The following is a 15,287-nucleotide window of genomic DNA, read 5'->3' as shown; positions in this document are numbered from 1 at the left end:
ACTTCAATACACACACTCACATTGACACACACACATAAAAGTAGGGCCAGACAGAGTTTGCAGAGGCATACTTTTCAGATTAGAAAAAACTCTGGAGATTGTTATTATTGGAAACAAACAGGACTACTGTAGGCAATGCTTGACATGGACTGAAATAGGTTCCGGTACTCATTGTGTGTGCCGGTACACTTTATATGTAGGTTCAGGAGCTCCATAATGCTTTTGAGCTAATATTCTATAATAGGAACAGAAGCTCAAGCAGTAGAACGTTTGAGATGCTGGTACTCAGCTCCGGCATTAATGACAGTGTTATTACCAAAGAAAATAACCCTGACATTGGTTTTAATGCATCAACATTTGGTCTTAACATGAAGGACACTTTAATTAGGAACAGACTTGGTTTTGTTTTTGATATAGACAAGGATTCATTCTTGCTAAAAGAACACTTAAAAACATTAGCAACAAATATGGTGTAGTTATTTTCATATCATCTCATGTCCTTGCTATTACAGCTTGTTGTAGGCTGAAAAGCATAAGGTATTTGTTTTTAAAGGCACGGATAACACGCCCATGCCTGGACTGGACATCTCAGAGCTTTGGAATGTTGTTGTCAGTCAAAACAAAAACACTGGAGTAGGCCTGCCAAAAAAGTATTATAGTCCAACAAAAAAAAACACACAGATAAAAATATAAAATATATACTTTGGTAAGCTACTGAAATTATACTGACATTAAATTACAGAACAGAATATGGACAAACCTGTAGGAGTTTGAGCCAAGAAGACACTCAGTTTTGGAGGACATAAAATACCCCCTCTCCACTCGTGTCCTCTCCCCTATCCAGAGAAAGCTCTTGCCTCCCTCCACCAGTCCTCTGCCCTATCCCTCACTCTGTTCCCCTCTGTCCTCCCTTCTCTAAACCACCGTCTGCTCACCCCGGCACTTCCTACAGCCCATATACACCGCGGAGACAAGATACACCACAGCGCCCAGACATGCGAACACAGTGGCAGCCAGGTAGACTTTATACAGGCAGTTGTGTTTGTATTGCTCCAGGTTGCAGTATGCGTAGCGCTCCGTTTTGTAGATCATGACGCCGATCACCGGTAGATAAAGCACCGCGGCCGCGATGTCGTGAAGAAGGTTGCTAAGCAACCACCGGTCCCCTCCTAAAATGGGGACGAGGTCCTTCTTGTCCAGGAGAGTGATGAAGAAGGCGGCGAGGGTGAGGAGCCAGAAGAGGACTGCCACAAACAGGACGAAGTGGATGGAGCCTTCGTATTTGTTGGCGGCGATTGTGACCCATAGTCCAGCTCCAAATAGGATTTGGAGAATTCGGATGATGCCGAGAAAACTCTTGAGGAAGTCCCGGAAATGTGTGCTCACCTCCGGCTGGGGGGGCATCTCTGCTCCAGCGAACACTGGGACCTTTTACTGAGTAGAGCAGGGGAGTTCAACCTACCACCGACTGATAATAAGGACAGAAAAAACGGAAAAGTAAAAGGGAGGGTAGATTGACAAATAAATAGGTGGTTAGAAGTGTAATTTTTTCCAGCGAGTTGTCTTTTCTTCTGCACAGTCCGGGGTTTTGAAATTAGGAGGATTGTGTGTGTTTCGTCTTTTCCGTTTCCTTTCCACTCCCCCCTCGCTCTCTCTCGGGGGTTGGGGTAGGAAACCGAAAGGGGGACGGATTCAAATTCAAAGACCGCTCCTCCTCTCAATTCAATTCAAAGGACATTATTGCCATGGGAAACACATGTTTACATTGCCAAAACAAGTGAAATAGATAACCAAAAGTGAAAAACAATCAAATTAACATTAAACATTACACTCACAAAATAATAAGCATTTAAAATATATCAAGACTATGTACAGTGTTGTAACAATATGCAAATAGTTGAAGTACAAAAGGCAAAATAAATAAACATAAATATGGGTTGTATTTACAATGGTGTTTGTTCTCTCTCTCACTCTCTGCAGGTCATATTGTGTGTGTGTGTGTGTGTGTGTGTGTGTTCGTGCAAGAGAGAGATGGTTTGGCAATGTTAACATATGTTTCCCATGCCAATAAAGCGCCTTGAATTGAAATTGACTGAATTGAAAGAGACAGAGCTTTGCTGAGAGTTTGTTTGATTCATGTTATTCTCTTTGTTCCTCATTAATTTCTGTTCTTTAAGCGCATTAAATCTGTTCACACTCCTGAAACAGTTTTCTTGACAATGTTAATACAACAATGTGTTTCGTTAGCTGGCCGTATTAAAGTAGATTAAAAAAGTTAACAGTTTGACTAAACCATGCACTCTTTTCATGCCAAGTTGTCAAAAAGACACATATGCTGTTTTCAGAGTGTAGTCAACACCTTGGAATGTGATGCATAAGAATAGAGCAGAAAATAACTGTTTATCTTGAAGGAACCTTGAGTTGGCTGAGTGTCAGAAATTCTGAGACAGAGTCTGTTTTCCTGTTTTATGGTTCTCAAATCATCTCCAGCAGTAGGTTACTTCCAAGAGGTTACTAATCCTTCTGAAGCACTCGGATGCCCCTTGGTGGCCTACACACACAAAGATTTGATTTGACATACTGTACATACTCACACATGAACGCACATACACACAGACTTACACTGAACATACACACAGCCTCATTGTGCACAATATTTTATATGCTATTAAAAATATATATTTAACCTTTATTTAACTAGGCCATACACACATCACACAACACACCCACAGACACACAGGGCATAGGTAATACACATTACACTATATCCTTCTAAGATATGATGCAACATGTCAGTCTGATCATTGTAGATATGATTAGGTCAGGTCAATGGCTGGAGGTCATGGAAGCCAAAGGTCGTGCAGTAATCAATAGTCTTCCATCAGTTACTGAGTGCGTTGACGTCAGGGCAGAACACATAATGGCAACCTAAAGATCAGTTCACGTGGGTTTCTAAATGTCAGCATGATGCCATGTCCCTTCTTGATGATGCACAATTATACAGTTTTATGTCATGAGTGCATTCAACTCTTGCAATCTTGTAACCCACTGTGAAAAGTGTGAAGTTAGTGCGCACAGGGAGATGCCATACACTACAGGGACATTCCGTACCCAAGCAGGCAAAGGCACACACACACACACACACACACACACACAGTAGGGGAGTGATTTTTGTCTCACACATAATCGTCAAGCCCGTCACACACAGATTCGTGCCAGGAGCATTGACGTCAATAGATGAACTACGTGGCCGAGGGGCGGATCTTCACACCATGCTCCGCCCCCAACTCTGATTGCTCGAGAAAAAAATCCATCCGGCCCTATAGGGTGAGGTTGATTACCATGTCCGTTCTCATTGGTAGATAGGCACAGTGGTGTAGACCAGAGATGACAAAACTACAGCGTGCGGCCAATTGACAACACCGAGTGCACAGAGCCATTGATAAATCAAAGGTCCTTGATTATCTATAACTGACCGGATATACCGCAGTGTAGGACAGAACAAAATAACATAGAGAAAATGATATTGGAAAAAGAATAAGAACGTGTCACTATCGTTTTATGGTAAGAACGTGTTTCCTATAGTATTTGTTATTCCAGAGTTGTGTATTCGGCTTTTACGCACGAGACTATCCTTGACCTATATTGGCTGGGTGGAAGACTAATTTCCAAAACCCTTTGTTTGCAGCTGAAATACAGTCGTTTCTGGCCTCGTACCTTTACACAAAAGGAGTCCAAATATGTATGTTTTGATGCAGACTAACAAAAGAAAAATAAACACGTTTACTTTCACCGGATAAGACAGGAAAAATACTCCAGATATAACAGACTGACCCTAGCCCCCCCGACACAAACTATTGCAGCATAATTACTAGAGTCCTATCTGTGCATTTAAATCTTTATTTAAAAAGGCAAGTCAGTTGAGAACAAATACTTATTTTCAGTGACAGCCTAGGAACAATGGGTTAACTGCCTTGTTCAGGTGCAGAACAACAGATTTTTACCTTGTCAGCTCAGGGATTGATCTTGCAACCTTTCAGTTACTAGTCCAACGCTCTAACCACTAGGCTACCTGCCGCCCCATGATTGAATCGTTGACAACACACTATATTATAATATATAATAAACCACATTTCATGACATATGGGATCAATTCATCAATATTCAGACTTAACACTTTAGGGCTATTGTCCTATTTTTCTCAATTTCCACCTGACTGACATGCCCAAAGTAAACTGCCTGTTGCTCAGGCCCTGAAGACAGGATATGCATACAATTGGTACCATTGTAAAGAAGACACTTTGAAGGTTGTAGAAATGTTAAAATTATGTAGGAGACTATAACACAATAGATATGGTAGGAGAAAATCCAAAGAAAAACCAACCATTTGAGAGCCCATGCTCTTACAGTGGAAAGTATAGGGTCATTCTGAAATCTAGCTCTCAGGATGCAATTCCTATGGCTTCCACTGGGTGTCAGTAGTCTATGTTCAAGGTTTCAGGCTTGTTTCTTCCAAAAAGAGGAAGAATGATATGTTTTACCACAGGGATAGATTTTGAAATTCGTGTATGCGCGCGAGGAAGAGGACACGGACCTGCTAATATCGTTTTCCCATTGAACATATTTTATAAGGAAGGAAGTATGATAGTTTAATTACATTTTAGGGTATCTGAGGATTAAATAGAAACATATTTTGAATTGTTGAAACAAAGTTAAGGGGTAGATTTTCGGATTCCTATCTTGGCATGTTGAACGAGTTTACTCAAAATCGATGGTGCCAACTAAACAGACTATTTGGGATATAAAAAATTATTTTATCTAACAAAACAGCAACATGTTGTAGCTGGGAACCTTTGGATGACAAATCAGAGGAAGATTTTCAAAAAGTAAGTATATTTAATCGTTATTTGTGAATTGATGAAACCGATGGAAAAATATTTTGATGTGGGACGCCATCCTCAAACAACCACATGCATGCTTTTGCTGTAATAGCTATTGTAAATCTTACAGTGCAGTTATATTAACACGAATATAAGCTTTTAACCGATATAAGACTTGTATGTATGTTGTATGTTCCTAAATGTTGTATATACATTATTTTTATGATTATTTATTTGAAATGCGCGCCCTCCAGCTTCACCGGAAGTTGTCCCGCTAGCGGGACGCCTAGCCTTAAGAAAGGTCGCCTATCAAATCAAATGTATTTGTCACATGCTTCGTAAACAACAGGTGTGGGTTAACATTGAAATGATTACCAACAATGCAGAGAGAAAGAAAAGAGAAATAATGTAAAACATGTAATAATAAATACACAATGAGTAACGATAACATGGTTATTTACAAGGGGTACAAGGTCATTGAGGGTTATACACTACATGACCAAAAGTAAGTGGTCACCTGCTGGTCAAACATCTCATTCCAAAATGATGGGCATTAATATGGAGTTGGTTCCCCCTTTGCTGCTACTACAGCCTCCACTCTTCTGAGAAGGCTTTCCACTAGATGGTGGAGCATTGCTGCGGGACTTGCTTCCATTCAGCCACAAGCATTAGTGAGGTCGGGCAATGATGTTGGGCGATTAGGCCTGGCTCTTCGGCATTCCAATTCATCCCAAAGCTGTTCGGTGGGGTTGAGGTCAGGGCTCTATGCAGGCCAGTCAAGTTCTTCCACACCAGTCTTGACAAACCATTTTTGTATGGAACTTGCTTTGTGCACAGGGGCAATGTCATGCTGAAACAGGAAAGGGCTTTCACCAAAATGTTGCCACAAAGTTGGAAGCACAGAATCGTCTAGAATGTCATTGTATGCTGTAGCAGTAAGATTTCCTTTAACTGGAACTAAGGGAGCCTAGCCCGAACCATAAAAAAAAACAAAAAAAACAGCCCTAGACCATTATTCCTTCACCAATCAAACTTTACAGTTGACACTATGCATACAGGCAGGTAGCGTTCTCTTTGCATCTGCCAAACCCAAATACGTCCGTCGGACTGGCAGATGGGGAAGTGTGATTCAAACATTCTCTGAAGTGATTTCCCTGCTCCAACACTCACTAAGTAGTGAATGTGGCTCGAGTCTGACAATTTTAAGGGCCTTCCTCTGACACCGCCTGGTATAGAGATCCTGGGCCATCCGCTCTACCCTCTGTAGCGCCTTGCCGTTGGATGCCAAGCAGTTTCCATACGAAGCAGTGATACAGCCAGTCAAGATGCTCTCAATGGTGTAGCTGTAGGACTTTTTCAGGATCTGAGAGCCCATGACAATTATTTTCAGACTCCTGCAGAGAAGAGGCGTTGTTGTGCCCTCTTCACGACTTTGTTGGTGTGTTTGGACCATGATGGATCCGTAGTGATGTTGACACAGAGGAACTTGAAGCTCTCGGCCCGCTCAGCTAGAGCCCTGTCGATGTGAATGGTGGTCTGCTCAGCCCTCCGTTTCCTGAAATTCACGATCAGCTCCTTTGTGTCGCTGACTTTGAGGGAGAGGTTGTTGCCCGGTCTCTAAGGTACTGCATCGCAATGCTAACAGCGTCACTACAGATTCGAGTTAGATCCCGGGCTGTGTTGCAGCCGTCTGCGACCTGGAGACCCATTTGGAGACGCACAATTGGCCCAGCGTCATCCTGGTTAGGGGAGGGTTTGGCCGGCCTAGATGTCTTTGTCCCATTGCATTCTAACGACACCTGTGATGGGCCGGGCGCATACACGCTGACACGGTTGCCAGGTGTACAGTGTTTCCTCTGACACATTGGTGCGACTGGCTTCTGGGTTAAGTGAGCAGTGTGTCAAGAAGCAGTGCGGCTTGGCGGGGTCATGTTTCGGAGGACGCATGTCTCTCGACCTTCGCCTCTCCCGAGTCCGTACTGGAGTTACAGCGATGGGGACAAGACTAACTACCAATTGGATATCACACAAAAGGGGTAAAATGTCATTTTAGTTGCCTGGTTTGCTAGATTGACATATATGAAATACATTTTTAAACAGATGGGTTTATTGGTGTAAAAAACACCAGTTATTCTATTTCGGACCCCCAGGCTGCATTATGTTATGCAGCCTGTTGTTCTTGTGTGTTTATACTTTTTCATAACGACATGTTTGATGTTAGACGACAATAGAATGTTCATGATGTCACTGCGACAACTGTATACAGACATGTCTATAGAAGTAGTATAAACCGGCCTCTAGTCTGGTAATCTTTTGTTAGAAAACTACCGTACTCACTATTTAGCACATGGCCTCACATGTGAATCATTAAAGAGATGTGTGGGGCAAAGGCTTAAGAGGGTGTGAACGTTGCTGAATGGGTGTAGACAAAAGAGCTCTCCAGTAGGTTTACCAAAACATTCAAGGTCTATTTTCTCAAAAGTGTGGTTACAAGTTTATCAACTTTAAAAGCAGAATTACTTTCCCATGTGTTCCTCAACTGCAGCGTATGATATACACTGCTCAAAAAATATAAGGAACACTTAAACAACACAATGTAACTCCAAGTCAATCACGCTTCTGTGAAATCAAACTGTCCACTTAGGAAGCAACACTGATTGACAATACATTTCACATGCTGTTGTGCAAATGGAATGGACAACAGGTGGAAATTATAGGCAATTAGCAAGACACCCCCAATAAAGGAGTGGTTCTGCAGGTGGTGACCACAGACCACTTCTCAGTTCCTATGCTTCCTGGCTGATGTTTTGGTCACTGTTGAATGCTGGCGGTGCTTTCACTCTAGTGGTAGCATGAGACAGAGTCTACAACCCACAAGTGGCTCAGGTAGTGCAGCTCATCCAGGATGGCACATCAATGCAAGCTGTGGCAAGAAGGTTTGCTGTGTCTGTCAGCGTAGTGTCCAGAGCATGGAGGCGCTACCAGGAGACAGGCCAGTACATCAGGAGACGTGGAGGAGGCTGTAGGAGGGCAAAAACCCAGCAGCAGGACCACTACCTCTGCCTTTGTGCAAGGAGAAGCAGGAGGAGCACTGCCAGAACCCTGCAAAATGACCTCCAGCAGGCCACAAATGTGCATGTGTCTGCTCAAACGGTCAGAAACAGACTCCATGAGGGTGGTATGAGGGCCCGACGTCCACAGGTGGGGGTTGTGCTTACAGCCCAACACCGTGCAGGACGTTTGGAATTTGCCAGAGAACACAGATTGGCAAATTCGCCACTGGCGCCCTGTGCTCTTCACAGATGAAAGCAGGTTCACACTGAGCACGTGCCAGACGTGACAGAGTCTGGAGATGCTGTGGAGAACGTTCTGCTGCCTGCAATATCCTCCAGCATGACCGGTTTGGCGGTGGGTCAGTCATGGAGTGGGGTGGCATTTCTTTGGGGGGCCGCACAGCCCTCCATGTGCTCGCCAGAGGTAGCCTGACTGCCATTAGGTACTGAGATGAGATCCTCAGACCCCTTGTGAGACCATATGCTGGTGCGGTTGGCCCTGGGTTCCTCCAAATACAAGACAATGCTAGACCTCATGTGGCTGGAGTGTGTCAGCAGTTCCTGCAAGAGGAAGGCATTGATGCTATGGACTGGCCCGCCCGTTCCCCAGACCTGAATCCATTTGGGCACATCTGGGACATCATGTCTCGCTCCATCCACCAACGCCACGTTGCACCACAGACTGTCCAGGAGTTGGCGGATGCTTTAGTCCAGGTCTGGGAGGAGATCCCTCAGGAGACCATCTGCCACCTCATCAGGAGCATGCCCAGACGTTGTAGGGAGGTCATACAGGCACGTGGAGGACACTCACACTACTGAGTCTCATTTTGACTTGTTTTAAAGGACATTACATCAAAGTTGGATCAGCCCGTAGTGTGGTTTTCCACTTTAATTTTGAGTGCGACTACAAATCCAGACCTCCATGGGTTAATACATTTGATTTCCATTGATAATTTTGTGATTTTGTTGTCTGCACATTCAACTGTCAAGAAAAAAATATTTAATAATAATATTTCATTCATTCAGATCTAGGATGTGTTATTTTAGTGTTCCCTTTATTTTTTTGAGCAGTGTACTATTTTCTAGCTCTGAATCTCTTATCCTACGTAAAAAAAAAAAAAAACTTTCAAATCGAGGTGGTCGGTCACAAATGCTCTGCAAATTGCCATTCTAATATGGCATTGCTGGTATGACCTGACTCAACCTCCTAGTAGAACTCATTATTTCCAAAATAAACATGAAGTTGGAAAAAAAACTAAGGGAAGTTCTTATTTGAGTTGTTAGTAATAAGAATTTTCAAGAAGAGACAATTCAAGGGTTAATGCAATATTTTACTTAGCATTTCACTGACATTATGGATGTGTTGATGTTTTTTTAAATTTATTTTATTTGACCTTTATTTAACTAGGCAAGTCAGTTCAGAACACATTCTTATTTTCAATGACGGCCTGGGAACAGTGGGTTAACTGCCTGTTCAGGGGCAGAACGACAGATTTGTACCTTGTCAGCTCGGGGGTTTGAACTCGCAACCTTCCGGTTACTAGTCCAACGCTCTAACCACTAGGCTACGCTGTGTCACCTTCGGTGCATAACATTCTAAAGTGACTTCCTCAGGTTGCCGTCTATTCTAGAACCTCAACAGAAACACAGTAGATAGGCCTATCATACAATCTGATTTAACTGAATTAGATCAAATGCTTTCTAATTCCACATGGTGGAGAGAGAGAGAATGGCTACATTCCAAATAACCACACTAACATACAACTTCAAATGGAGCAATGTATTGGGCATGCTTTTTAAATGGAATTCTAGTATGGATATTGGAGCGGAGCCCTACTTTCCTCCAGTAGGCTACAGTTGACCTAGTGACACAGCCAGGTAACGACTGTACCTTACATAACTCTGATAATACCATTACACTGCCTGCCACTGTGTCAGTTCTTCATGTGTGACCAAGCAGACTTAAATTAGATGACTGGTTCTTACCAGAGTTACTGTATCGGTAGACTGGTTCTTACCAGATGCAGTGTAATAGTCATTGGGACCGGATGGACCGGGTTCCTCTCTCTTCTCCTCAAAGCAGGATTAAACAATCAAGGACAGGTAGACTGGTTCTTACCAGATGCAGTGTAATAGTCATTGGGACCGGATGGACCGGGTTCCTCTCTCTCTTCTCCTCAAAGCAGGATTAAACAGTCAAGGACAGGTAGACTGGCAGCAGCTTGCCTTGCACCCCACCGGGTTTCCCTTACAAAGGGCCTGGAGGTTTTCCTAAACCATAACCCCGCCGTAAACAAATAAGGGCCCAGAGTTTCTCCTTGGCCAGGACATGCTTCAGTCACACCATCCTAAGTCTGTAACTTGCACAGTCATTCCTCTGAGTAAGATCAAGTTGCACCTAGAAACAAACTCACATGAAAAACAATGCAAATTCAACGAGTGAGTGCTAGCCCTTAATCCTATCCTTACATATACTCCACAGGTAGGCCCATCTGGTGGGATCTTCTCACCACTCTTGGTGTCTCTCCCCTGGGGAGGATGGATGTGGAGGCAGCATCTCCGTCTCCCTCCTCCACGGTGGCGGGGCCCTCCACACAGTGGTGTCTGCCAGAGTGGAGGAGTAGGAAGGCGGGCTCAGGGAACATCTCTGACTGGGTGAGTTTGTTATCATTTAAGATGTGGATATTCAGTCGGCAGATCCGAAGGTAAAGGTTCAGCACAGGGATTGACAGGTGAAGGTTAAGGTAAGGTTAGAACTAAGGAGGTGAGGTTAGGGTAAGCATCAAGGTTAGGAATCATTCAATCTGACAGCTGTAGTTATCAATGACTTACCTGGTTGAAAAGAGTCCAAATAAAACTGCCAATTATGTATGCAATTTATTTACCGTGGGTAAACAGGTGACCGTGAATCTGTGTCAGCTGCAGGAGTTGTTCACGGCGGAGGGCCCAGCTGGGCTCCCAAGTGGCGCAGCGGTCTAAGGCACTGCTTCTCAGCGCAAGAGGCTCTATCACGTTCGGCCGTGATTGGGAGTCCCATGGGGCGGTGCACAATTGGCCCAGCATCGTCCGGGTTTGGCCAGAGTAGACAGTCATTGTAAATAAGAATTTATTCTTACCTGACTTGCAAAGTTAAATATAAGTGTATGTATGCACATATAGACAACATACACAAAAGATTTAGATGCACTATTGTAAAGTGGCTTTCCACTGGATGTCATAAGTGAATGCAGGTAAATCGCTCTGGAGTCATTAAATGACTCAATGTTTAGACACACACAGTTGAAATCAGATGTTTACATACAGTTAGGTTGGAGTCATTAAAACTCATTTTTCAACCACTCCACAAATTTCTTGTGAACAAACTATAGTTTCGGCAAGTCGGTTAGGACATCTACTTTGTGCATGACACAAGTAATTTTTTCCAACAATTGTTTACAGATTATTTCACTGTATCACATTTCCAGTGGGTCAGAAGTTTATATACACTAATTTGTCTGTGCCTTTAAACAGCTTGGAAAATTCCAGAAAATAAATGTCATGGCTTTAGAAGCTTCTGATTGACTCATGATGTCAATTAGCCTATTGTTGGTGTACTGTGGATGTATTTCAAGGCTTACCTTCAAACTCAGTGCCTCTTTGCTTGACATGATGGGAAAATCAAAAGAAAATCAGCCAAGACCTCAAAAAAACAATTGTAGACCTCCACAAGTCTGGTTCATCCTTGGGAGCCATTTCCAAACGCCTGAAGGTACCACGTTCATCTGTACAAACCACAGCACGTAATTATAAACACCATGGGACCATGCAGCTGTCATACCGCTCAGGAAGGAGACACGGTCTGTCTCCTAGAGATGAACACACTTTGGTGCAAAAAGTGCAAATCAATCCCAGAACAACAGCAAAGGACCATGTGAAGATGCTGGAGGAAACAGGTACACAAGTATCTATATCCACAGTAAAACGAGTCCTATATTGACATAACCTGAAAGGCCGCTCAGCAAGGAAGAAGCCACTGCTCCAAAACCGCCATAAAAAAGCCAGACTATGGTTTGCAACTGCACATACGGACAAAGATCATACTTTTTGGAGAAATGTCCTCTGGTCTGATGAAACAAAAATAGAACTGTTTGGCCATAATGACCATCGTTATGTTTGGAGGAAAAAGGGGAGGCTTGCAAGCCAAGGAACACCATCCCATCCATGAAACACGGGTGTGGCAGCATCATGTTGTGAGCTTTGCTGCAGGAGGGACTGGTGCACTTCACAAAATAGATGGCATCACGAGGCAGGATAATTATGTGCATATATTGAAGCAACATCAAGACATCAGTCAGGAAGTTAAAGCTTGGTTGCAAATGGATGTTCCAAATGGACAATGACCCCAAGCATACTTCCAAAGTTGTGGCAAAATGGCTTATGGACAACAAAGTCAAGGTATTGCAGTGACCATCACAAGGCACTGATCTCAATCTTATAGAAAATTTGTGGGCCAAACTGAAAAAGCGTGTGTGAGCAAGGAGGCCTACAAACCTGACTCAGTTACACCTGCTCTGTCAGGAGGAATGGGCCAAAATTCACCCAACTTATTGTGGGAAGCTTGTGGAAAGCTACCTGAAACATGACCCAAGTTAAACAATTTAAAGGCAATGCTACCAAATACTAATAGGGTGTATGTAAACTTCTGACCCACAGGGAATGTGAGGAAAGAAATCATTTCTGAAATAAAATCACTCTACTATTATTCTGACAGTTCACATTCTTAAAATAAAGTGATGATCCTAACTGACCTAAAACAGGTACTTTTTACTGGGATTAAATGTCAGGAATTGTGAAAAACTGGAGTTTAAATGAATTTGGCTAAAGTGTATGTAAACTTCTGACTTCAACTGTGTGTGTGTATATATAAACACACACACACACGTGTTATATATATATAATGTACACATATGTACATTAAAAGTTTTGGCATGGGTCCTCAGATCCTCAAAAGGTTCTACAGCTGCACCGTCGAGAGCATGGTTGCATCACTGCCTGTTATGGCAACTGCTCAGCCTCCAACCACAAGGCACTACAGAGGGTAGTGCGAATGGCCCAGAACATCACTGCGGCCAAGCTTCCTGCCATCCAGGACCTCTATACCAAGAGGTGTCAGAGGAAGGCCCTAAAAATCATCAAAGAGTCCAGCCACCCTCGTCATAGACTGTTCTCTCTGCTACAGCACAGTAACCAGCAACGGAGCGCCATGTCTAGGTCTCAGAGGCTTCTAAACAGCTTCTACCCTCAAGCCAAATGGCTACCCAGACTATTTGCAGTGACCCCCCCGTTTCCCCCTTTTGTACACACAGGCTCTCAGTAGAGCTGCCGTTTCCCCCTTTTGTACACACAGGCTCTCAGTAGAGCTGCCGTTTCCCCCTTTTATGAGCCCTGCATGAACACAATCACACTATACCAGTCTATACACACACACCATACCAGTCTATATACACACACACAAACATCAATTACACAACTATATACACATTTCACTATACATGAAAAACACAACACAAAAAGCTAAACACGATCATATGAAACAATCTTCAGTAAAAAAACAAATCTAACTAATCCTTGGTTCTCTATAAAACTTTCATGTCGTGTTAAAATGAGACAGAGAATAACAGAATTATCCTGTGGCTCGCCCGCCAGTGTCCACGACTGAACTGTGGAATGACATAAACCAGCAGACCGTAAGGTACCGCTAAATTATCTGGTGTTTACCTGGAAATAGTAGGCTAAGAGGAAGTCAATACATAATAATGACCTGATTTTATTTGATCAACATTCCTTTGAAATAAATCAACCAACTCTGCCTCCCAATTCTCCGCCCTCTCTAGAAGTCAGCAATTGGACAGTCTTGGTCATGGATTTAAAACCATGTGACTGGTGTAAGTATGGGCTGGATTGAGTTGCCACGAGTGCTAAATCCATGTTAGAAAAGTGTGCAAGGGCTCGCTTTGGGAGAAGGGTAGAAAATCAGGATGCAATCTAAGAGACAAGAAAAGTACAAGAAACCTTGATAATGGAATAGTACAATTCTTTATGCATTTCATTCTTTACATACAGTACAAATCGCATCAGTGGAGGCTGCGAAGGGGAGGACAGCTCATAATGGCTGGAACGGAGTAAATGAAATGGCAAACGCATGGAAACCATGTATTTGATACCAACCCATTCCACTCCATCCATTACCACAAGCCCCTCCCCAATTAAGGTGCCACCAACCTCCTGTGATTTGTCAATACAATACATCAGTAGGACAGTTTGGTTACTACAGCAAGGAAATGTACATTTAAATAAACAAGATGTGAAGAAACAGGCAATGTGTGTTTCTGAGACAGTACATTGCAGTCATCCCATAGGTGGCGCCACAGGGCTGCCATCACATGCAGATGCCGATAACACAACAGGCACTGTTACCTGGTTTATGTTCAGTAGGCACGAAATGGACGAAAAGTGTCCAAAAAGGAGTGAAATCAGAAGGTACCATCTGGCCTTGTCCAATAAGACATGCTTATTTTTGTTTCCTGTTGCAAAACAATTTCCCATGGTTTGCCCTAATGAACATGGCCCAGTACAATCTGCAATCCCAGTATGAGTAGTTAGTACCACCTGTAACGTGGCCCTTCTATCATAGCCTGGTTAACCCGTATTTAACACTGCACTCATGAAGTGAAACAATGGTGAGCGCTGCGTTCATTCTGGTTTAACCAGGCTACTTCAGTCAGGCTCAGTGGAGGCTGCTGAGGGGAGAACGGCTCATAATGGCTGGAATGGAGTGAATGGAATGGCATCAAACACATGGAAACATTTATTTAATGCATTTGATACTATTCCGCTCCGGCCATTACCACCAGCCCGTCCTCCCCAATTCAGGTGGCACCAACCTCCTGTGGTCAGGCTCTTCTGGGTCAAAGGAAGACACTCATTCAAATAAAGGCCCAAATGCTGAATGTCTGACCACAGCACACATGCATACATACCACCATAGGATTGCAAAATTACAGTAACTTTCACAACATTCCTAGGTTTTCTGGTTGGAAAATTCCTGGAATCAGAAGGGTAAAAGCAGGAAATTTTCCAACCAGGATTTCTGAAAAACCTAGGAACTTTGAGAAAGTTACTGTAATGTTGCAACCCTAACAGACCATAAAGATTATAGCTAGGAATATCAGGACACTTGACTTCTCTGCTTGCTAGCTACAGGCCATACTGTTCATAAGAGATGCTAGAAGGCTGGAACTTGGTAAGGAAAGTTACCCGTTGGGGCTGAAATGTTTAACCTTAGGTAACCATATGTTGACATTTTGCAATGATA

General features: G+C 43.2%; 1 protein-coding gene and 1 long non-coding RNA gene across 2 annotated transcripts; one reads left to right on the top strand and one right to left on the bottom strand.

Annotated features, from left to right (window-relative positions):
• Nucleotides 1-325: 325 nt before the first annotated feature.
• On the bottom strand, nt 326-1,665 carry LOC118402792 (MARVEL domain-containing protein 1-like). Its single transcript, XM_035801050.2, has one exon. The coding sequence runs from the start codon at nt 1,402-1,404 to the stop codon at nt 916-918; it is 489 nt and encodes a 162-aa protein (XP_035656943.1). The 5' UTR covers nt 1,405-1,665; the 3' UTR covers nt 326-915.
• Nucleotides 1,666-3,418: 1,753 nt separating this feature from the next.
• LOC127911408 (uncharacterized) lies at nt 3,419-14,729 on the top strand. Its single transcript, XR_008078329.1, has 3 exons — nt 3,419-3,564; nt 10,416-10,588; nt 12,913-14,729. It is a non-coding gene; the product is annotated as an uncharacterized LOC127911408 (long non-coding RNA).
• The last annotated feature ends 558 nt before the right edge of the window (nt 14,730-15,287 follow it).

This window comes from Oncorhynchus keta, chromosome 24 (genome assembly GCF_023373465.1).
Source record: "Oncorhynchus keta strain PuntledgeMale-10-30-2019 chromosome 24, Oket_V2, whole genome shotgun sequence".
Classification (NCBI taxonomy): domain Eukaryota; kingdom Metazoa; phylum Chordata; class Actinopteri; order Salmoniformes; family Salmonidae; genus Oncorhynchus; species Oncorhynchus keta.
Note: the sequence above shows the minus strand (reverse complement) of the source record. Positions and strands in the feature narration are given on the sequence as shown.

Bases quoted from the DNA above. Each gene is read 5' to 3' on its own strand.
- LOC118402792 (XM_035801050.2), bottom strand. From the start codon at position 1,404: ATGCCCCCCCAGCCGGAGGTGAGCACACATTTCCGGGACTTCCTCAAG.